At 40.7% G+C, this 25,224-nt stretch overlaps 1 protein-coding gene across 2 annotated transcripts; it reads right to left on the bottom strand.

The window, feature by feature from the left end:
* Positions 1–541: 541 nt before the first annotated feature.
* LOC127633898 (cytochrome b-c1 complex subunit 2, mitochondrial) lies at positions 542–25,013 on the bottom strand. 2 transcript variants are annotated; one of them, XM_052113275.1, is made up of 14 exons: positions 24,888–25,013; positions 14,342–14,428; positions 13,015–13,164; positions 12,858–12,922; positions 7,714–7,770; positions 7,504–7,628; positions 7,285–7,382; positions 7,031–7,088; positions 6,087–6,182; positions 3,940–4,139; positions 3,767–3,847; positions 1,462–1,538; positions 1,153–1,306; positions 542–866 (listed from the first exon to the last, which is right to left on the bottom strand). In XM_052113275.1, the coding sequence occupies exons 1-14, from the start codon at positions 24,918–24,920 to the stop codon at positions 783–785; spliced, it is 1,365 nt and encodes a 454-aa protein (XP_051969235.1). In that variant the 5' UTR covers positions 24,921–25,013; the 3' UTR covers positions 542–782. The 2 variants fall into 2 exon arrangements, with proteins under 2 accessions (XP_051969235.1, XP_051969234.1); XM_052113274.1 differs by lacking the exon at positions 14,342–14,428 and adding an exon at positions 14,207–14,308 and having other exon boundaries at positions 24,888–24,990.
* Positions 25,014–25,224: the final 211 nt, after the last annotated feature.

Below are 25,224 nucleotides of genomic sequence, written 5' to 3'. Positions count from 1 at the left end.
CACTTGTATTGAACTCTGAATATTCCTTTAGACTTTTACCCATTCTGGAGGTTGTTTTTCAATACATTTAATTTTTATGTTTGTGATGTTTTTCTCTAGAAAATAACAAAAACTATTATATATACTTATAAGGTTATAAACTATTCAAAGATGTCCGAAATTTTGATAACACAGTTGCAAAAACTGCAAGCATATCAAATAGAAAATTAAACTGCTATTTTTTTTTGTTTGTTTTTTGACCAGCTACATTTTAAAACAACTTTCATTGGCCACTGTTGAAAAAATGAAAAGGTGACATTTTTTTCCCAAGTCCTATTTTGTACCATTGTCATGAAAAGTACTAATCTAGTTAATCTACTAAATGTATTATCCTGGGATTAATAATTATCAAAAACAAACCAAAAATGACTACATTGTAAAGACAGGAACACTCCACTGGTAAAAGGCCATCACTGAATCTAGCAGCCTGATCCCCTGAACATCTCAAACTTTAAGTGTTAAGAGGCATGGGTGTTCAAAGACTTTTCAGAAATGTTTGTTGGTGCTGATTCATAGATACTTTATTCATTTACATCTATACATTTCAAATGGACAAGTGCCAAGTTCCTCTCTTGATATTACTCCACTTTATATAATAATTACAAATATCAACTGTTCATGACATTATTATATTTGTTTGGACAGCAACAACACAGAAATCAGGAACATTTCCTCTTTTTCTTTTTTGAAAGACAAGTTACACATTGTTTAAAAGTAAAATATGTAAGAGTACTGGTTGCTCATCAGATTTCATCAATAAAAGGTGTGTTGACTAGGTGTCCACTGGAGGCCATGGTCTTTTTGCCAGACATGAATTGTTTTGCTGCCTGAAAAGAAATAAATAAACTCTGGTTAACGTCATTGCAAAAGGTGTGAAATGTAGCATACAACAACAATAACTTCCAAATGAGACATTTTATCAGGGATGTACAGTGTGTTTGTACACTAACTGCTGGTGTCTCAGGGGAAGCGTCTTCCTTAAGGCCAAAATCTTGAGAACGTTCTCCTAGTAATTCTCCATTTCATATGTTGAAATTACCCGGGATCAAACGTATGATGTTTTTGTGTTACCAAAACTGGGTTCCCACCACTTTAGAGACAACAGTAGCTTACATTGACAACATCAGCTGAAGACACAGAATCAATTTTCTGGGCTATGGCCTCTGGGGAATGGTAGGTGCCCTCTATGAGTGCTTGTGTACCAATTGCTTCCATTAAACCCTCAGAACTCTCAATAGACATCAGGTACTCAGCCTTCAACTGATTCCTGCATGGTCAAAAAGACAATTCATGAATCATCATATTAAAATAAATACATGTAGAAAATACAGAGGTTCAATATAAAAATACTTCAGTCAAGTTTTAAGTTATCGAGCCCAGTTGTTTTAGAATAGTTATAATGGATTTATGGTTAACACTCACTTTGCTCTGCTGAGATCAGCTGCTGCAAGGTTTCCTTGTGCAACAGCATTCACCTCACCAACTGCTGCTTTGATTACCTGAACACAAGAATCGCAAATCAGGGTTCACACACTTTTTGACCAATCAATTTCCATGACTTTTCTATTCAATTACGATAACTGAATAAAAAGATTAAATTAATTAAACATGAATCAATTTATAGACATTACTGGAACAGATTTACATTTCAGGTACAAAACTTTAAAATCAATAGATATAAACAATTATGCTTGATAGTTCACAAATGCCTCCAAAAGAGCAGAGCCTCAATTGATAGAACAATGATATTACATGGTTATACACAATGTTGTAACTTGCACGTTTTACTCTACACAAGCACTAAATAACTGATTTCTAGCTGATTCAATATTTGATAAAAATATATATTTTAAATAAAATAAAAATCACTATAGAAACCCAAACCAAAATGTTTTGTTTAATAAATAAATATATATATATATATATATATATATATATATATATATATATATATAGCAAAAGTTTTAGGCACTTGTGAAAAATGTTGCATAGTGAGGATGTCTTCAAAAATAATGCCATAAATAATTTTCATTTATCAATTAATGTCGTACAAATTCCAGTAAACATAAATAAAATAAATCAACATTCGGTGTGACCACCTTTGCCTTTAAAACAGCACCAATTCTCCTAAATACACCTGGACACAGTTTCTCTTGGTTGTTGGCAAGATGTTCCACAGTTCTTCTATCTATTTAGGCTGTCTCAATTGCTTCTGTCTCGTAATGTAATCTCAGACTGACACAATGTTCAGTGGGGGCTTTGTGGGGGCCATGACATCTGTTGCAGGGTTCCCTGTTCTTCTTTTCTAATCTTTTCTATTTGCAAAAGTAATGTTTGGGAGTCTAACAATTACATTTCCTATTGACACACTAAAGCTGAAGATATAAATAACCATCTTAAGACAAATGCTTTTGTGAAACATCTTATGTGGCTAAGACTTTTGCACAGTACTGTATATAAACTCAGCAAAAAAGAAACGTCCCCTTTTCAGGACAATGCATTTTAAAGATAAGTTCGTAAAAATCCAAATAGCTTTACAGATCTTTATCGTATATGGTTTAAACAATTTTTTTTATGTTTGTTCAATGAACCATAAACAATTAATGAACTTGAACATGTGGAACGGTCTTTAAGACATTAACAGTTTACAGACGGTAGGCAATTAAGGTCACAGTTATAAAACTTAGGACACTAAAGAGAACTTTCTACTGACTCTGGAAAAACACCAAAAGAAAGATGCCCAGGGTCCCTGCTCATCTGCGTGAACGTGCCTTATGCATGAGGACTGCAGATGTGGCCAGGGCAATAAATTGCAATGTCTATACTGTGAGACACCTAAGACAGCGCTACAGGGATACAGGAAGGACAGCTGATCATCCTCGCAGTTACAGACCACGTGTAACAACACCTGCACAAGATCTGTACATCCGAATATCACACCTGAAATACAGGTATAGGATGGCAACAATGTGCCATGTGGTATCCTTCCTGCAGGTTCATCCTGACATGACCCTCCAGCATGACAATGACACCAGCCATACTGCTCGTTTGGTGCGTGATTTCCTGCAAGACAGGAATATCATGGCCAGCGAAGAGCCCAGATCTCAAACCTATTGAGCATGTCTGGGACCTGTTGGATCAGACGGCGAGGGCTAGAGCCATTCCCCCTAGAAAAGTCTGGGAACTTGAAAGAGCCTTGGTGGAAGATTGGAGCAAGAACTGGCAAATCTGGTGCAGTCCATGAGGAGATGCACTGCAGGACTAAATGCAGATGGTGGCCACACCAGACACTGACTGATTTGGTATTTTTGTCTTTTTTACATAAATATCAGAATCAAAACTAGACCCAAAATAATAGTTTACGGAAGACTCAATACAGAATATAAACAGTTATGTTAAACATATGTTATTTCACACTTGCATGCATTTTCATTTGTGCTTTTGGCAGATGCTTTTATGCAAATTAGCTTAAAGATCATTCAAGGCAAGGTTAAAAAATAACTGTCACACCTGTCCATGGCAGGTGAATTGAGAAAGTGTACAAAAATGATAAAACTGTATTTTGCATTATTCAATTATATAGAAACAAGATATCAGAATTAAAAAATGTTGGACCCCAACTAAAGGCACATCATTTTCGTCATTGTGTGTGTTCCCTGGGAATCAAACAAAGACCTTGGTGTTAATGTACGATAAAACCAGACCATAATCACATAATCACACATACATCTTTGGCATCCTTAGCCTGACAGATGGTGTACACTCCAAACAGTCCAGAGTCCGAGTAGATGGCATTGAAGGCAGAGGCCTGCAACAGAGAGAGACACAAACACAGTCACAAAGAGTTGATCATATAAAATAAGTTTTTAAAGCTGAAGGTCTTGTAAAGGTTATACTTGCATCAAAGGGCAGAGCAGTGACTTTAGAGATGGCCTGACTCAGAGTGCTTGTAGTGTTGGAGCCTCTTTTAACACGTGGTCCTGCTCCAAGCACATGCTGCAGCACACTGAACGCTGTGGTGTCAGCTGACGTTGCACTCGCAGCCTCACTCACAATGATAGCATGTGCCAGTCCTCCTCCTGTCTGATGCCGAAGCTCACCTGAGGAACAAAGCAAATCAGTGCACAGTATAATGAGACAGAGCGCTAATCTAGGATCAGGCTTCCTACTAAACAGGATATGAAAAGCAGAAACTAAGTTTCAAATCAAAAGTTTTGAACACTTCATGCAATAACTTAGAACAAGATTCATACCACTGTGCTACAAAAAACAAAGTCTCTTTTTACCAAAACCTAGCAATCTAGACAGTATTAGTCATGTTCCTGCCTGTTCCACATAATACAGAGTAAAATAATGCTGCCTTCTAAGATTGCAGAGATGGCAATTCAATGCATGGCGACAAGCTCTGTGAAAATGTTCATCCAAAACAGACCACTGGAGTTAGAATGAATGAAGGAACACCTGACGGCCAACAGATTTAGAAAAGGAAGCCCTGCCTTACAGATAAAGGAGCCAGTCACATTTTAGATACAGCCATCGCCTGCCAGTCAACTTGAGAATGGGCATGTACATTAGCAGGCATGTGTGAGGTAAAAAAAGAATGTCAGTTTTTTAAGTGCTTTGAGACACCTGCTTTCGAGCTCTTTAGTCAAGTCTCTCATGTACTTCACATGAGGAGTGTTAACTGTGTGGCACGTGCAAGTGACCGTAAAGAAAGTTGCTGTTTCTCGAGCATATGGCTGAACCCCAAATTATGTATTAATAAGTCCCCTTTCTGGATTGTGAGGGGGTTGCTACACTCTGTGACCTATATGAGAGTGTAGCAACCCCCCTGTTGAGATCCTTTGAAAATTTGGTTTAACATTTTGGGATTCTCAGATCAAATTTCTTTTTATGTATTTACAGTTGCGCCACCTGCTCTGTACTAGTTTTGGAGTAGCTCACACACACCCCTAAAGTGGCAGACACTCTGGGAGTGGTGATCACTGCTTTTGGAAAAGTTCATGAGGCATCCGTGTATTACTTCCTGCTAATTCAGAGTCTGGGGGATGGAGCTTCAACTTCTCTCAAGAGATTATGGGAGAACGATTTAAACTTGGTATTGGAGGAGGGAGTGTGGGCTAGGATTCTAAAAAACATCAAGTCTACATCTAGAGATGCAAGGGTGCACCTGATGCAATTTAAGATTTTACATAGATTCTATTGGACCCCCTCTATATTTCATAGTCTTGGTGTTAAAGACACACCCACCTGCTGGCGAAGCAAATCAGAAGATGGAGACACAACCCCTGTTTTGGTGGTGTGCTAAGAACCAAGAATTTTGGTTGAGGGTTCAGAGTTTTGTGTGTGACGTATTGGGCACTCAAATAAACTTTTTCCCCAGACTCTGTATTTTGGGCGATGGGCGGTCATCAATATGGGGGATAAACACCTAAAAAATTGGGTTCTGACCAGTGTTTTGATTGGCAGACAGCTTATTTTAAGAGGATGGAAGTCAGCTGGTACGCCCTCAATTCAGGAGTGGTGTGCGGAGATGGGGAAGGTGGCAGCTTTCGAGGAGGTGTCATGTAGTAGGCTGGGGTTTAGGGATTTGTTTGATAGGAAATGGGGCAGTTATTTAGTGTTATTGGGGGCTCTCGGGGTGGGGCTTTGGAGAGAGAAGTTTAGTTTTAATTATGTATGATTATTATGTTTTCTTTTTAGTTTTTTGTGTGTGTGTGTGTATTCTTATATGTGACCACAGGGGTGTTTGGGGAGGGTTATAGTGGGGGTTAAATGTTAATTCAGTGTGTGTATATATATATATATATATATATATATATATATATATATATATATATATATATATATATATATATATATATATATATATATATATATGTTGTGTTTTTCTTTGTTGTATATCTAAGAAGAAAGTTGATGTGCGTATAGAGTGCTTCAAATTAGTTGCTTATAAAGGTGCCTTGCAATTACTGTCAATAGTAAAAAGTATCAGGTATCATAACTGTAATACGCATTAATGTTCTTGTAGTAATAATGTGTTGTACCTCCACGATACACAGCTTTGGAACCAACAGTGCCTGTTCCACTGCGGATGTTCAAGAACTGCTCCCCAACCTGCTTTAGTATAGCATGATCCACTCCTACAAAATATCGCACATACATATGATGATGCTTAAAATATTTTATTAAATATTAAAAACTTTTAAAAAGGAAAATAAGAATTAAGAATAAGAATATATACAGTAGCAATGTTGGGTAGATTATTTCTAAAAATGTAACAAACTAAAACTGTAATGAGAAAAGTAATCTTTTAGATTAGGATTTGATTATTATTTTTTGTTTTTATGAAAAGCTAATTTTAAATGTATCAAGTAACAATTTGCACTCCTTTCATGAAACATAAGTAAACATGAAAATGGATTATGTAATCCAGATTACATGTAGGCCATTAATACCCAAGACTATTGAGTAATGATTGTTTATAATAATATTGTTTTTATAATACTGATTTTTATGTTTAAGTGTCTGAAAACCAATATGCAGAACTGATTAAATATGTCTACTTTGTAACACAATAACAAATAATCATTAGACTACAACAATAATCATAATATGCGTTATGATAATTTCATATTAATAACAAAAAATAAAGTATTATTATTAATTATGAAAAGTTGCTTAGCAATCTAAATGGTTGCAAACTCATTTTCATCTTTGTTCTAGGCTGTGTCTATTTGTTAAGATTAAAATGCTACATTTTTGTCACTTAAATTAATGAATGGCTGTTAAATGGCTGACACTGAATGGCTGACGTAAAAGAAAAGTTGAGTAATTGAGCATTTATCGGTGGAACAGATAAATTAAGTAGAAAAATTTAACTATTGGTAAAACAAATAATAAAAAAAAACACACAAACAAACAATTATTGGTTCATATCTGCACATGAGCATAGCATTTTCTTTTTAAAATGAAATTAAAACCAACATACCAAGACCTACAAGGGCCATTCTTGCACTTGTGAAGTTGTTTTGAACAAAAGTGTGCATCTGTGTAAAAGGACATACAGAAAACAGGAAAAAAAACCAACAGAATTTGACATTTGACACAGCTAGTGTCAATACAGTACAAGCAGTCACAATGACACAAATACTGCGGTATATATATAAACACAAATATATACCAAACACAAATACATTTCCATAATCATATCTTTTATTTAGTCATTTCAAAATTATGCCTTACCTGTTCTGTGGTAATCTGGCCAACCATGTAGTCTGGACAGTACAAGGAATTGGATAGTGCATTCTTATATGCTGCCGCATGCAAATTCTCAATAACACCTTTTGAAGCAGAAACAGAAAATGAGATTTTAGGACTATCTAACCTCAGTGTATCAAATCCATGAAAAGGCAAGACAAATAATGTAATTTAAACTCCATCTAAATAAAACACAGCACATACCAATCTGTGGAGTCTGCTTGGCAAGTTCCTTGTCCACTTTCACCTTGGCTGTGAGATCAGACACTTCCCATGGGCGAAATTCTGGTGCAGTGGTCACATTGATCAGATACTCCATAACTGTGTCGCTATGAGAGGACACAGATAACCAATTAGATTAACATCACACTTATCCACACATTATCACACAATCTAATTATATGTACTACTCACATATGATCTCTCAAACAGTCCACAGTGTACACCATGGCTTCCCTGGAACTTGACACACTGTACATAAAAATATAAAATTACTAACAAAAGAAAAACAGAATACAAAATATGCTACATGTATAATAATATAATATATATATTATTACAGTGGATCTCAACTGGTGGGTCATGACCCAAATATGGGTTGTGGACAACGAAGCTAAATGCAACTAATTAAATGCAACTAGCCTAAACATAATTGACAGTGGGGCACGATACAGTATATTGGTGGCTGATATATTATAGGCCAATCAAAATGTTATCGAGCCGGTAATTAAATTAATGCCAATATTTTCAACGATAATTTGTAATTTAGTGAGGATTTCCATTAATACATAAATGAACAAAATCCAACTTATGCAAGTATCATTTATTTCTTATTCAAATCACCATACATATTGGAAAGTCCAGATTTTAAGCTTTTGAATGACACCTATTTTGTTTCAAGTGAGTAGTTTTGAATGAATTAGCTGGCAGCTCTATTTTAAAGGGTGAAAACACATTTAGTTTAACTGTATCAGTCACAGTGAGCTGTGCATCGTTTTTTTAGTAGCGGTTATCAACCACAATGAACTGAGCATTTTTGGTTATCAGTGGCAGCATTGGCCACAACAAACTGTCAATTATCAGGTTTCATTTTCCATATCCGCCACAATGAGCCATGCACAATGAGCGGTTATTAGTATCAGACACAATGAATTGTCAATTATTGGTATTCAGTATTGGTTATCGGCCACAATGAGCTGTGAATGATCAGTAATCAGTACTGTAATGTTATATAAAAGAAAACCGAAGACTTTGTTTGAAATAATTGAACAAATTCTAAATTATATTATTAGGGGTACACTAAAACATTTTTTGTTTTGTTTTTATAACTACACATTTCCATTAGGGATGTCCCAATACCATTTTTTGAGAACTAGTACGGATGCTGATACAGTTTTTTTATTATTTTTTTTGTAGTGTTGCAGTTTTCAAATAAAATACTGGAAAATTACAATACTTTATACAAATTTAAATGGGATTTTTTTATTTATTTTTTTTAACCAAGAGAGCTGACCTGCTGACTTTATTGGCTTCTTCCATATTCAACAGTTTAATTAAATTGTATCATCAAAGGGTATCTAAAATTAATTCATTACAAATTGTATTAAATGAAAGTAGAACAATTACCTGTAATTTTAAACTTAAAATTGCATTATTTTATCACATGAAGTGGTTACTAAATATATATATATAAAAAAAATGTTATTATCCTTATTATTACATGAATATTACATGCATTTTATTTTATTTCCACATGGCCTTTATTTTGACACAATTCCAAGTGAAGTGGTTTAGTGAAGACAGCTTCACACCTCAGGAAGAGCTGGTCTCTACATGACCCAGTGTGATTTTAAACACCAAAAATTAAAATGAACTAAATATGTAGTCTGCATGTACACACTCAGACTATATATTTATTTCATTAAATTACAGCATTTGCTGTTTAATAAATCACACTAGGACACATAGTGGATTTAATTTGTACATTGAATGTTTACACAATGACATTTGCACATCAGATGGTATCGGTTTTTGTTATTGGTGCATTTTTACAAGTAAGAGTCCGTGAGCACAGTATCGGAGCGATTCCGGTACCAGTATTGGTATTGGGACATCCCTAGTAGACAGAAGAATTACATAAAAAATGTGAAGCCCATTGTGGCAGGGTGGAGCCACGAGAGGGATAAAGGCCGACTGCGGAGGATTGTGCGGGAGAGAGAGATAGTTTACCGACATGTCCGTCGTGTGTGTTTGTGTCTTCTGTCTCAGTTTATTATTAAACTATTATTTATGTTGAAAAGACGGTTCTCGCCTCCTCCTTTCCATTGACTGCGTTACACCCATTAAGAAAACCTTTATTGTAAACTACTCTACTGTATAATGCAGCAGCACCATTTTACTGTAGTTGTGATAGGATATCACATTAATCAGTCAATTTAAATATTATTGTAATTTATTAATAATAATATTTATGTGGCGGAACATTCCAGGAAGAACTTTTGAGCAACACTAAAAACAGCAGCACTTCACAAGCTTTTAAGGGCATGCTATGAGTGTGTCAACAACAGAGCAGCGCTCATTCACCGAAGTACACCGAGCATGTAGACTCTATATTTACTTATTAAAATGCTATCTTTGCGCTTTACAAAACGATTGTATTGCCTCAAGAGACTTTTAACATAATGCCCGAGTCATATGGACTACTTAAATGGTGCCTTTATGATTTTTTTATGTCATATTGGAGTTTGACAGTAACTACCTTGACACAAAATACCAGAGAACTAAAAAAATATATATATATATATATATATATATATATATACATACAGGTGAAACTTCGAAAAATTAGAATATCGTGCAAAAGTTCATTAATTTCAGTAATTCAACTTAAAAGGTGAAACTAATATATTATATAGACTCATTACAAGCAAAGTAAGATATTTCAAGCCTTTATTTGATATAATTTTGATGATTATGACTTACAGCTTATGAAAACCCCACATTCAGAATCTCAGAAAATTATAATATTACATGAAATCAATAAAAAAAAAGGATTTTAAATACAGAAATGTCGGCCCTCTGAAAAGTATAATCATGCATATGTACTCAGTACTTGGTTTGGGCCCCTTTTGCATTAATTACTGCCTCCATGCGGCGTGGCATGGATGCTATCAGCCTGTGGCACTGCTGAGGTGTTATGGAAGACCAAGATGCTTCAATAGCGGCCTTCAGCTCTTCTGCATTGTTTGGTCTCATGTCTCTCATCTTTCTCTTGGCAATGCCCCATAGATTCTCTATGGGGTTCAGGTCAGGCGTGTTTGCTGGCCAATCAAGCACAGTAATACCATGGTCATTGAACCAGGTTTTGGTACTTTTGGCAGTGTGGGCAGGTGCCAAGTCCTGCTGGAAAATGAAGTCAGCATCTCCATAAATCTTGTCTGCTGAAGGAAGCATGAAGTGCTCTAAAATGTCCCGGTAGACGGCTGCGTTAACTCTGGACTTAATAAAGCACAGTGGACCAACAACAGCCGATGACATGGCTCCCCAAACCAACACAGACTGTGGAAACTTCACACTGGACTTCAAGCATCTTGGATTGTGTGCCTCTCCATTCTTCCTCCAGACTCTGGGACCTTGGTTTCCAAATGAGATGTAAAATTTGCTCTCATCAGAAAAGAGGACTTTGGACCACTGAGCAACAGACCAGTTCTTTTTTCTTTAGCCCAGGTAAGACGTTTGACATTTGAAGCCCATGTCCAGGACCCGTCTGTGTGTGGTGGCTCTTGATGCAGTAACTCCAGCCTCAGTCCACTCCTTGTGAAGCTCCCCACACATTTGAATGGCCTTTTCCTGACAATCCTCTCCAGGCTACGGTCATCCCTGCTGCTTGTGCAACTTTTTTCTTCCACACTTTTCCCTTCCACTTAACTTTCTATTAATGTGCTTTGATACAGCACTTTGAGAACATCCAACTTCTTTTGCAATTACCTTTTGAGGCTTTCCCTTCTTGTGGAGGGTGTCAATGATGGTTTTCTGCACAACTGTCAGGTCAGCAGTCTTCCCCATGATTGTGAATTCAACTGAACCAGACTGAGAGACCATTTAAAGGCTCAGGAACCCTTTGCAGGTGTTTAGCTGATTAGAGTGTGACACTTTGAGCCTACAATACTGAACCTTTTCACAATATTCTAATTTTCTGAGATTCTGAATTTGGGGTTTTCATAAGCTGTAAGCCATAATCATCAAAATTATATCAATTAAAGGCTTGAAATATCTTACTTTGCTTGTAATGAGTCTATATAATATATTAGTTTCACCTTTTAAGTTGAATTACTGAAATTAATGAACTTTTGCACGATATTCTAATTTTTCGAAGTTTCACCTGTATATATATATATATATATATATATATATATATATATATATATATATATATATATATATATATATATATATTTACATTTATTCATTTGGCAGACGCTTTTATCCAAAGCGACTTACAAAAGAGGAAAAACATCAGCGAATCATCTTAGGGAGACAGTGGTACAAGAAGTGCCATATTACAAAGTTTCGCTATCATCAGAATAGTATACAAAACAGATTTAAGTGCAACAAGAAATGTAAATAATTTTTTTTTTTTTTTTTAAGTGACCGCTTAAGTTAAGTGCTTTTGGAAAAGATGTGTTTTTAGCCGTTTTTTGAAGATAGAGAGTGAGTTAGCTTCCCGGATTGAGTTGGGACGGTCATTCCACCACCGTTGTATGATGAAACTGAAAGTCCGGGAAAGTGTAATATATATATATATATATATATATATATATATATATATATATATATATATATATACCAGAGAACAAAAAAATGACAAATAAATATATATATATATTTTTTAGTTCTCTGGTATTTTGTGTCAAGGTAGTTACTGTCAATAGCAACCAATTTGGAATGCCCAATTCCCTATGTGCTCTAAGTCCTCGCGGTGGCATAGTAACTCACCTCAATCTGGGTGGCGGAGGACTAATCTCAGTTGACTCTGCGTCTGAGACCGTTAATTCGAGCATCTGATCACGTGGCTTGTTGAGCGCGTTACCGCGGAGACCTAGTGCATGTGGAGGCTTCACGCTATTCTCCGCGGCATCGATGCACAACTCACCCCGCGTCCCACCAAGAGCGAGAACCACATTATAGCAACCACAAGGAAGTTAACCCAACATGACTCTACCCACCCAAGCAACCGGGCCAATTGGTTGCTTAGAAAGCCTGACTGGAGTCATTGAGCACGCCCTGGATTCGAACTTGCGACTCCCATGTGTTGTTGTCAGCGTCAAAACACTTTTTATTAATGCACTAATGACCAATAGAGTGATCACTTCACTTCTGGAGATGTGGACTTTATTCAATATAACAATGCATTTAGAGTAACAATGATTTTAAAGTAACAATTTCTGTTTAAATTTTCTGCCTTTTTTTTCTCTTTAGGCCCCAAAACCAATTTTGGCACATCTCTAATAAATTCTTAAGCAGCTTGTTCTGTGTCAAAAACACATCATTGTACTGACCTGAAGCTTCCACCTACAGCTTCAATACCACGGCAGATCTTGAAGGCAGACGCACCCTTGGTCGTCTAGAACGAGCAACACAGTCAAGTGAATGCTTAAAGAGTTACTGCATACTAACAGTATAGGGGTAAAACACAATGTCCTTATCAGTGCATACCAGACTGGCAGCCAGACGCAGCAAGTGTGTGACTCCGAGGTTATCCATCCTTTCATATCGGCTCCCGGCCTTGATGAGCACTCCGATCCGAGATGCAGGTGAATAATTTTCCAAGGAAGCAATAACTAAACCACTAGGCAATTTTGTCACCTGAAAAGGGCAAAAAGAACTTGTGTAACTAAACCTTCCATTTTGAATTAAACAGTTACTCAAATTGTTCTTATGAAATTTTCAAGTTGAGCCAAACACTGTTAACTTGCAACTACTGATTCAGCTACACTTGTATTTTACATTTTGACCATAACTTCCACTATAAAACAAACACACAATTAAAATGTTTACTCTAAATAGCAAGTAAACACCTAACTAAACATCTATGTTATTTTGAACATACAGTATACCTACAGTGAATTCCAGGGTTGTGTACCAATTCAGAATTGAATAGAGAATACCTTTCAAATTAAATTCCTGAATTTCTAAATCCTGAATTTTAAGGAATTACAAACTGTAATTTGAATTTAAAGGAGTAGAATTAACATTGGAATGAAATTCCATTAACTTTTTTGAGCAGTTTTTAAAATACATTTATTTTAATCTAATTTTTCAGTATGAATTACCCAGAAACATAATAACATTTGTTATCATACAAATCAGAAGATTAGAATCAGAATCATTAGCAGATAACATAAAATATTGCAGTAATAACATCTGATGCCACCTTTAGAAATTAGCATTGAATTTATAAATATTTCATTATATTTAATAAACTAACCTAACCCTCACCAGTACAGAAAAAAAACATAAATAATTTTTAATATTCAATATTTATTTGATTTTTATTATTATTATTATTATCTGAAAGCAATGGGATGTAAATGTTGTGGTGCTGTTTGGCAAAATTTTAATTCTACATATTAGGGAATAAAACTTATACACAGTTACTCTAAATCACTGATGTAATTGTTTTTAATCATTTGTTGTAAACCTTTTGTTGGACTAAAGAAATTGCTCTGTTGTGTGATTCAAAACATTACTCTTCCTGTCATTCCAATTCAAATTCAACATCCTGTGAGGCTTAGACGATTACATTTCAATTCCAACTCATGAATTGAAAGAGATCCAGTTCTGAATTATGTATTCATCATGACCTACGGTAAACATAACTGTCCCTAATATTAGCAACCCCACATACATGAACATCCTGGTAGATGTGAGGAGACCCTGTCGAGACCTTGATGCCCGGCAGAGGCAAAGTCAAGGGCTGCTCCCTTTGAGTGGCCGCATAGCACCGTCTCTGTGGAGAGAGAGAAAATCTTCATCTACTGACCTGCACTTCCTGTGGCGTAAACTTTAGTGGCTCCACGGCTGCTGCGACATCCACCTTACGAGCAGCCTGAGCTCCATAAAGCCTCTTCTGAAAACCAGAAAACACATCATGGCTCTGAAGAAAGTGTGTCTAATAAGAAAATCTTGATGGCCGTTGCTATCATGTGAGTGCACGAGAGCAGCAGTTCAATCTGACCTTCTCACGAGATCGGGCATTCAATTGAAAACTAGTTTTCATTATTTAAAAACGGGTCCACCACAGCAATACTAACAACAAAACACCTATTAAACATGTCTAAAGAGTTTGAAGTCAAAGAGGAGATGCATTTCTATGCCATGCCTTGTTTGTATGAACAGGAGTACTCGAAAATCTAAATGAGAGAGCGCCACACATACACAAATCAGAAATTACATTTTGGTTTGTTTCTCAAACATATGCCTTTGTTTATCATATGCCTTCAGAACAAGGCATGAGTCACATTATATAATTTATTAGACTTCTGAATAATGCTTTTGTGTCCTTTTTGAAATTTGAAGAGGTGGTCACCATCATTAAGCAGATTTTTTTCTCTCCCTTTTTATAGCAAAAAAGAAAGCAAGCCATATTGGTTTAGAACAGTGGTTTCCAACTCTGTTACTGGAGGCCCCCCAACACTACACATTTTGGATATCTCCCTAATCAAACACAACTGATTTAACTCATTAGCTTGTTAGTGGAGACTCCCAGACCTGAAGTGGGTGTATCAGAAAAGGGAGATATAAAAAAATGTGCAGCTTTGGAGAACAGGGTTGGGAACCACTGGTTTAGTACAGGACTAGGGTCAGGCTAGCCCTGTTTCCCCCTACATCTCTACTTCTAGCCCAGAATGTACTGTGTGCATATAGTGTTGACTAAATTCTGAACACACGAGCGGTGATTTCAGGAAATATGAAAGCTTTATTTGCTGTGACACCAGTTATGTTGATTAACTAGCAAATCCAAATAATCTAAAACATGTTTCTTTCTTTTTAAGATGTATTTTTAAGCACCAAGTAGGCTCGGATGGATGAGGAAAGATAAACTCAAATTGCATAACCATGAGATGCGGCAAAACACGTATGCTATTAACAAATCAAACGTGGACACTGGCAGGCACAAATTCCCTATACATTTATAATCATAACGGAAGAAATTTTAGGGTAAAAACAGACATTTAAGAGGTAACTGACCTCTGTAGATCATTATCTCTCTATAGTGAAGTCATTCAGGTTCTTGGGCTCTACAATCTCTCAGGACCAAAAGTGGGACACCTAGGGCTGTCGCGCTTAAGAAATTTCCCTTGCGGTTATTATGGGCGGCTCAATAGCGCGATATGCGGTATTACCGCCGTTTTTTTAATTTTGTTTTTTTTACAAACCTAATTTATCCTGATTTTACTGCATACAAATCTCTATTGTTGAGTTATGTAGTATATATTGTTACTTTGTAACTGACAGAGAGACACATTTTAAACCATTTTTGTTTATTGTTAAATGCCAAACAGCAACAAGAACATGCCTTTTCCAATTAAAAAAATGAAAGAAATCAAAGAGTTCTAAAGTATCACATGAAAATAAGTAGCCTAATAAGAAAATGCCTTTTTCTAATTTGAAAACGAATCGGTTACCTAACGTAACCTCGGTTCTCTCTAGATGAGGGAACGAGTATTGCCTAAGCTAGCTTACGCTACGGGAAAGATTAATCTTTTCTGAGATATTGAAGCCAAAAAAATTATCCTCAATTTTGTATCCATTGTCAACGCAGTGCAGCAGCTGCATACCTTGAGCGGGCTAGCTAGCGAGCTCATTGGTTGCTCTGCGACAACTGCTGCAGCCTATAGACGAACTTTAGTGAACTCGCGTCCAATGACAGGCGCCCGCGCCGTCACTGTATCAAAGCCCGCCAGAATGGGCGTGGCTAGAGTGCATATAAGTGTAAGTTCGTAGGCTGGAACCCTGGTTTTCATTGAATGAAGCGAAAATCGCCGTGGCGCTGAAAGCACGGCCAGCTACGCAATACTGCGTTCCTCATCTAGAGAGAACCGAGGTTACGCTAGGTAACCGATTCGTTCTCTTACGAGACATTCTCTCAGATATGCGTAAGCTAGCTTACGCTCACGGAACCCATTGTCAACGCCGCGCGCCAAGCATCCACTGCATGAGCCCCGGGGTGGGGGACCCGGGGAGCCCTTGTGAGTGGGGAATAATATTTGGCCGGCAAGAGTGCGGGCCAGTGTGTGTGTAATACATAAGCACATAGTGGGAAGGGAAAGACAGAGCGGCGGTGCTGGTCTGTGTGGAATGTGTCCCGTCAGTGCAGCTCACCAGGGGAGCTGTAGCGTATTAAACCGCTAGTAGTTTTGCCTGCAGGGCGGGCACTTCCAGATTGTAAAATCTGACAAAGGTGGAGGGGGAAGCCCAGCCCGCTGCCACATATATGTCGTGAATGGAAATCCCGCTGAACCATGCCCACGAGAAGGCCATGCCTCTAGTGGAGTGAGCCCTAATGCCTAACGGGCATGGTAGGTCTTTTGACGTGTATGCAGCAGCAATAGCGTCCACTATCCATCTAGACAGTGTCTGTTTCGAGGTGGCGAAACCTTTGGTGCGCCCTCCGAATGAAACGAAAAGCTGCTCAGAGCGTCTGAAAGAGGCGGAGCGTGCAGTATACAATCTCAGTGCTCTGACTGGGCAATCTCAGTGCTCTGATTGGCGTCCCGTTCGCTATCGGATGCTGGCAGCGCCGATAGGGAAATTATTTGTGCTCTGAAAGGAGTACCGACCACCTTGGGGACATAGCCGTTTCTAGGCTTTAAAATGACCTTGGAGTCACTTGGTCCAAACTCAAGACACGCAGCGCTGACAGACAGCGCGTGAAGGTCTCCCACACGTTTAACTGATGACAGGGCAGTTAGAAAAACGGTTTTGAGTGAAAGGTATTTCAAATCCACAGATTGAAGCGGTTCGAAAGGGGGGGGCTTTCATAGCTTCGAGAACTACGGAAAGATCCCAGATAGGAACTGGGAACTGGATGGGGGGCGCGGGGGGTTCATCCTTCTAGCTCCCCTGAGGAAGCGGATGACCAGCTCGGTTTTTCCCAGTGACTGGCCGTGCAGGGGTTCAGCGAACGCCGCGACGGCCGCCACGTACACTTTGAGCGTGGATGGGATCTGCCCTTATCCAGCAGCTCTTGTAAAAACACGAGCAGCGACGACACCCCACATGTCCTTGGGTCCAGGTCTCTGTCGGTGCACCATTTTGAAAACACAGACCATTTGGACGCATAGAGTCTTCTCGTGGAAGGGGCTCTAGCGTGTATGATAATGATTATTACTCCTTCTGGCAAAGCGACGGGTAGTCGCTGATCACCCACGCTGCAGCCTCAGCTCTGGGTGGGGATGCCAGATCGTGCCACGAGTTTGAGAGAGGAGATCTGCTCTCACTGGAATGGGCCACAGGGCTGTCAGTGACAGCTGCGTAAGCTCCAGGAACCATGTCTGATTCTCCCAGCCGGGCTATGAGGAGCACCGAGTGACGCGTTTCCTGATCCTCTGCATTACCTGTGGCAATAGCGAGACGGGAGGGAAGGCGTAAGCGGGCGGTTGGGCCAGTCCTGGGCCAGCTGCCCTCGCTTCGAGACAAATACTGGGCAGTGAGAGTTCTCTTCTGACGCAAAGAGGTCTATCTCTGCTCTGCCGAATATGCTCCATAACTTCTGGACTGTTTGAGCGTGCAGGGACCATTCCCCTGGGGAAATATTGTCTCTGGACAGTCTGTCTGGGCCGTCTTTCAGGTGGCCTGGCACGTGCGTCGCCCTCAGCGAGCGCAGGTGGCACTGGGACCAACTCAGTATGCGTTTTGTCAGATGGAAGAGGTTCCTGGATCTGACACCGCCCTGACGGTTTAGGTAGGATACCACAGATCTGTTGTCCGAACGGACCAGGACGTGGTGACCCTGAATGACCGGGAGGAAGCGCACAAGCGCGTACTCGACCGCTATCATTTCCAGACAATTTATGTGAAGGAGCTTTTCCTGAACTGACCATAGGCCAAAAACCGGAGAGCCCTCGCAGACCGCGCCCCAACCCGTGTTGGACGCGTCTGTCGAGATGACTTTTCGGCGAGATACAGCTCCCATCGCCACTCCCCGCTGATACCATTCGGCCACTGCCCAGGGCTGCAGAGCTGAGATACAGGTCTGAGTCACTCTGATCGGCTGGCGCCCATGGCCCAAGCCCGGCGAGACGCGCGGTGTTTAGCCAATGCTGAAGCGGGCGATGCACAGTAAACCCAGCTGAAGTACTGCTGCGGCTGAGGCCATGTAACCTAGCATTCTCTGAATTTTTTTCAGAGGCGTGAGGCTGTTCATCTGAAAGGACGCCGCTAGTCGCTGAACACGGCGCCGCTGTGTAGATAAGCGAGCCGTCATCGCCATGGAGTCTAGTTCTATTCCAAGGAAGGAAATTGCCTGACTGGGCTGTAGTGAGCTCTTGGTCCAATTGACTGCAAGACCCAAACTGTTCAGATGACTGAGGAGAACTGTCCTGTGAGACAGAAGCTCCGTATGTGACTGTGCCAAAATCAGCCAATCGTCCAAATAGTTCAGAATTCGCAAGCCCTGACTCAGCAGGGGTGCGAAGCCGCGATCCATGCACTTCGTGAAAGTACGGGTGCTAAAGACAGGCCGAACGGAAGGACGGTGTACTGATAAACCTGGCCATTGAAGGCGAATCTCAAGAATGGCCTGTGACGGGATTTATCTGAATCTGAAAGTAGGCATCTTTCAGATCGAGAGAAATAAACCAGTCCCCTGGCGCACATGCGCGAGGAGTTTCCTGATTGTAAGCATTTTGAACGGTCTTTTTGCGAGCACCTTGTTCAAAACCCTGAGATCTAATATTGGTCTGAGGCCGCCGTCTTTCTTGGGGACAAGAAAATAACGGCTGTAATACCCCGACTCGCTCAGAGAAGGTGGCACTCTCTCTATGGCCCTTTTGCACAGAAGGTTTGCTATTTCTGAACGAAGCATGCAGGCTGCTTCCATGTTCACAGTAGTTTCGCGCTCTGAAGCGGGGAGGGCGGCGATCGAACTGTAGCAAATAGCCCTGTTTTATTGTGCTTAACACCCATTTGGATATCCCTGGGATAGCTTTCCATGCTTTGAAGCGTAACGCTAGAGGGTGAATGGCCAAGTCGCCCTGATTGCCGCACACAGCGAGCGGAACAGAATGTGTGAGCGCGCTTACTGTGCTTATGCATGACTGCTCGCAGACAGCAGGGACAGGCTGTTCTGTGAGTGACTTCCCGATTGAGGTGAATGGGGAAAGAGTCACATCTGTGAAGTGATGCGCGAGCATAGTCACGGGCATGGGACTTAAATACAGATAGGTGTTTGCTGGCCGTGTGACAGAGCGGGCAGAGAAGGGCGCGCGACGGATTCGTGGGCGCGCTTATTGACTCTAACACTCGAGCTGGCTGTGCCCGCTTTATGTGAGTGGGCTCTGATAGGGACACGGGAAGTGTAATGCTTGTGTGTAGGGGTGAACACTGGATTGTGGGCACATTTTCTACACATAAGGCATGTTTGCTTTTACAAGATTTCTTTGGGTCGCCGTGAAAACGGCATTTGAGTGCAGGCAAGCGGGCAGTATCACCGGCTTGTTGGCTGCTGAATCCACCACTGCAGTAGCCTGAGAGAAGGGGACTGACAGGGGCTGAAGCTTTGACGGTGGTCCGCCGCGGCGGACTGAGCCGTCGTTTCCTCAACAAAGCTAGGAGGACTTCGGTTGCTCAGGTTTCAGCGCAATCTCAGGCCGAGGCCCGCGGGGGGGCGGCGGTCTGCGGCGGCTGTCTGAGCGCGTTCTAGGGCGGCCACCCTGTCGACGCTGAGAAGTCTGGCTTTGCTGAGCTGGGCGCTGTGAAGAGGCTCGTGCAGGAGGCTGGTCACGTGGGCGGCCTGCAGAGGAGCTAGCGCGATGAGGCAGGAAGAGATTCATGGCTTGGGTGGCTTTCTGGACTTCCGAGAAACGGTCAACAATGCCACTCACCGCGGAACCGAAGAGACCGGACGGAGAGAGCGGCGCGTTGAGGAACGTGGAGCATTCAGCTTCTCCCATGTCGGCTAGCGTTAGCCATAGGTGTGTCTCGGTCACAGTCAGCGTGGCCATGCACTTCCCTAGGGCTTGAGCTGCAGCTTTGGTGGCGCGAAGGGCGAGATCCGTCGCGCTCCTTACATCTGAAACAGCCTCTGGGTGCCTGCCTTTCTCATCCCGCTCTCGAAGAAGGTCCGCTTGGAGGATCTGTAAAACGGCCATGGAATGCAGAGAAGATGCGGCTTGGCCGGCGGCGGCATAGGCGCGGCCAACACAGGCGGAAGTAGTTCTGCAGGCCTTAGACGGGAGCACTGGCTTAGACCGCCATCTCGCGGAGGGCGGGCAAATGTGTGCTGCTACCGAATCCTCGACCGGGGGGGATGGAAGAGTAGGCGCTTCTTTCTGCGCGGCGAAACGAAAGGCGGTGCGGCGGCTTCGGTTTTGAGTGCTTCGAGTCGAGCCTGCAGGGTCGACATCGGAAGCTCCTCGCAGAGGTCGCATCCGCCGTCAGCGAGGGCGCGCTCTGCATGTTCCAGTCCCAGGCAGAGAGCGCAGATGAGGTGGCGGTCTCCGGCGCTGAGATGGGCGCGGCATTAGGCGCAGGTGGTGCGAGGCATCTTTAAAAAGACGCTCGTTGCTCTTTTTGTGAAGTTCGCTGAGGATCTAGCTTGCTCTAAAAAAAATATGTCGCCGGATGGCGTAGCTCGCAGGATGGCTGAAGGTGGCGAAGACGGCCGGCTTCTTCGAGCGCTGTCCAAGCTTGCTAGATGTCCCTCGAACGGCGACGCGGCTTCTGCAGTTCAGAGATGTGAAGCGCTTCGCTGAATAGACGAAAATCAGGGTTCCAGCCTACGAACTTACGCTTATAAGCACTCTAGCCACGTCCATTCTGGCGGGCTTTGATACAGTGACGGCGCGGGCGCCTGTCATTGGACGCGAGTTCACTCAAGTTCGTCTATAGGCTGCAGCAGTTGCCGCAGAGCAACCAAGAGCTCGCTAGCTAGCCCGCTCAAGGTATGCAGCTGCTGCACTGCGTTGACAATGGATACAAAATTAAGAATAATTTTTTGGCTTCAATATCTCAGAAAAGATTAATCTTTCCCGTAGCATAAGCTAGCTTACGCAATACGAGAGAACCTCTCGTAAGAGAACGAAAGAATTCTAAAAGTAGGCTAAGTGAAAATACAGAGAATAAACTTAAGCCTTAACAAATACGATTTAGACCTGGGTTATCATGTCCTTGTTTCGCGCTAGGAAAACCAACATATTAACCTTATGTGGTTTCAGGGAGGATCGCATGGGGGTAACAATATTCCCCGCGGCACTGAAAACCCTTTCCGACGGTGTGCTCGTTGCACAAATACACATGTATTTGCACGCGACTTTGGACAGCAGCGGAAATCTAGACTGATTATCACGCCACCAGGACAGTGGATTCACGTTGGTGTCGATGCACTCCTCATGCAGATAGCGCGTGAGCTCGTTATCTGCTCGCGCTCTCTTGGGTATGGGCGCTGACGCGGAGGTTGTCCGTGACTTCAGCAGGTCTCCAAGAGTCTTTTTCTTTACTGCAGGTGGCACTACCGCTTGCTCTTCGTCTCCAACCTCTGACACACGGGCAGCGGTCTCTTCGTCCTCCACTCCCACCATCTCTTCGATGAGTGCGGATTTTGTCTCCGTGTCACTGATATGATCGCCCCTATATCGAGGATCTAAACAACACGCCTTTGCCAAAAGTTTTTGTAAGGCAGCTGGTTCATACTTCCCATTGTAGAACACCACACATTTTGTGCTTTATGTCCGATGTTAAGGTGGTATCCTCGGATGATTGTTTAAGCCAACCCGTTCGGTTAGCGAGATGACACCTCAAATTAGATGTATTGCCGCGTGTCACAGGAACCTTTTTGCCGCAAATTTTGCATATCGGCTCATCTAAATTCGCTGGCTCACCCTTTTCATTGGGTTGAAAGCCGAAATGTTCCCAAACTGGCGACGTGACATTAGGTTTTGGGACGAGAGCGACTGCCATCGTTTTAGTAGGCCTATTCAAAATAAACGAAACACCAGATAGAGCTACAATGGTTCGTGGGAAAATGTCGTAACACTCTTGCATAATTATTAATTTATTTAACATTAAATGCACAGTGACAAATTGTAAAACAAAAAGGCCACAGCCTTATGGAAGAAAGAAAAAAATACTGAACACTGCGATTGCTGCGGTTTCTGCGGTTGGCTGGTCAATAGCGTATTGTAACCGGTATTACAATATTGCGGTTATCGCGACAGCCCTAGGGACACCCACATAGACGCCATTGTGAAGAAGGCTTAGTAGAGGTTGTACTTCCTTTGCCAGCTGAGGAAGTTCAACTTGCTACAGGAGCTGCTGACACAGTTCTACTCGGACATCATTGAGTCTGTCAATCCTGTGAACACCTATAACTGTCTGGTTTGGTTCAGCCACCAAATCAGACAGAAGGATACAGCTGTCACGATTATTAAAATTTGACTGACAATTAATTGTCAAAAAAATAATTGCGATTATGGATTAAGTCCTTTTTCCATATTTAACTTCAAATATATTTATTAAATAATAAAATAGGAATAAGCTATGCTTTCCTTTTAATGCTTTAAAAACTTATGAATTATATGAAAACAATTTAAATATCAAAATATATCTAAATACTTACAAAAATGTCTCTTTTTGGTCAACTTTAGTTTTGATAAATGTTACATTTACACTATTGTTTTTTTTGAAAAAATACAACATAATTCTGAAATATAATTATAATGTATTTTATTATATGTTATTATATTATGCAATTGTAAAACATTTCTGTCCTAATTTCTTCACTTTCACACATTATTTTAATGCTCTGATTAAACCCATGAGCTCTTATTTGTCATGGAACAAAACCTTTGAGATTTAGTGTCATCTTTTTATCACTCCACAGAAATAGAGTAAGCGCACATCTCCTTGTCACTGCGTGTCATTAACAAAGTGTGTATGAACCAGGAACATTTGACATTACACGATCATTTAAAGTGAAACCGGAGTTTATACTTTTTTGTTTATATTTTTGCGGGAGTTTCGCACAATCCTCTGCTGACAGCACATGCTCTGTCAGACAGAAGCTGGTTGACGTCCGTGGTCGGCTCATTGACGCGGACTCAAAAGTTCAACTGAATGACACACAAACTTGCAATTTATGGTATTTATACAGTATATTCACTTAAAATTCTGTTATTTGGGTATTAAAATGTGATTGGAATTGAAATGCCCAATAATCACGGTTGTCTCAAATTACTGCGATTACATGAAATAACCACAATCAGATGGTTAATAATCACGACAGGACTACAGAAGGAAACTATAACAGACAGTCAGAACAGCTGAGAGGTTTATTAGTGCCCCTCTGCCCACCCTCCAAGACCTGTACATCTCGAGAGTGAGGAAACATGCAGGTAGAATCACACTGGCCCCCACACACCCTGCCCAGTTCCTCTTTTAACTGTTTCCATCTGGCCAGCGCTACAGAGCACTGAGCGCCAGGACATCCAGGCACCAGATCAATTTTTACCCTCAAGCCAGTTTCCTCATGAACAATTAATCAAGTGATGGGTCGTTCATGAAAGATTTGTTCATTTTGAACAAATCTTTTATGTGACTCAGAAGACAAGAGTAGTCTCAGAGAGTGATTCGTTCATATTAGGTTGGCCGCGCATGTGCTTTGTGTAACCTCCATTTGTTTGTAACGTGAAAATAGGCACTGTACATGAAACAGAAATTATTTGTTCACCTTTCAACTCTTTTGGTCCAAGTAGTCCGTTCTTTTGTCACATGACAGCCGTATACCCCATGCATTGCCCATACAGGAAACAGAAATGAGTAGTTCACCTCTCGAATCATCTGGTCCGAGTCGTTCGTTCTTTTGTCACGTGACAGCCGTAGCTATGCACATACGGCTGTCACGTGACAAAAGACTCGACAAAGATTCCAGAGGTGAACTAATATTTCTGTTTCTCATAATTTGTCCTTGACTACATTATCAATTTGTCCTTGCAATAATGTAAATACGCATCTCATGTACATACATAGATTCACATATTATTCAATAACTATACATACTCCTACCTTGCACATACATTACCACCTGCACAGGTACATACGCCATTCTGAAATATATCCTATTATTTGTATGTCTATTTATACTCACTGTAATGTGCTGCGTGCACTTGTTAATCACAAAAAGTTGTGTACGTGAGAACACTTGGCACTAAAGCACATTCTGAATCTGATTCTCTACATGAGAAACAAGGCCAGTGTCTGTTGTATCTGCAGTACTCCCATATAAGCTCGTAAAGATCATAAATACCGACATACACACATGTGACAGAAGCACTACTGATCATCTTTAACCCAGTTAATCAAGTTCTCACCGATAACTGGTTTATCCCCCGGATTCCCCTCATCTTCACTCTCTCCTTCAGACAGACAGACAGCAGCAGTATAGGCTGACCTATGGATGTCCTACCCACAATCCCGCTCTCTGCTTCTGTATTAACATCTGCAGTCAGGCGCGAGTTCATACTGCCACGCGCTGACTCGGAGTGTTCACAACAACAACAACAAAAACGTTAAAAATCTAAATTTTATATTCTGTTACATTACTCTTGTACATGCTATTTATTAATAATAAAGTGATAAATAATAATAATAATAATAGTATAACACTTTACGTTTACACCTCTTTGTTTACATAACTTTCACACCAAT

Source organism: Xyrauchen texanus, chromosome 40 (genome assembly GCF_025860055.1).
Source record: "Xyrauchen texanus isolate HMW12.3.18 chromosome 40, RBS_HiC_50CHRs, whole genome shotgun sequence".
NCBI classification, from domain to species: Eukaryota; Metazoa; Chordata; class Actinopteri; order Cypriniformes; family Catostomidae; genus Xyrauchen; species Xyrauchen texanus.
The sequence above is the reverse complement of the archived record's forward strand: the minus strand, read 5'-3'. Positions and strand labels throughout refer to the sequence as shown.

Bases quoted from the DNA above. Each gene is read 5' to 3' on its own strand.
- LOC127633898 (XM_052113274.1), bottom strand. From the start codon at position 24,920: ATGAGGGGAATCCGGGGGATAAACCAGTTATCG. The intron at 14,309-24,887 runs GTGAGAACTTGA...CTCTCTCCACAG, and splicing joins GGGGGATAAACCAGTTATCG to AGACGGTGCTATGCGGCCAC. The intron at 12,923-13,014 runs GTATGCACTGAT...TGCTCGTTCTAG, and splicing joins TGCGTCTGGCTGCCAGTCTG to ACGACCAAGGGTGCGTCTGC.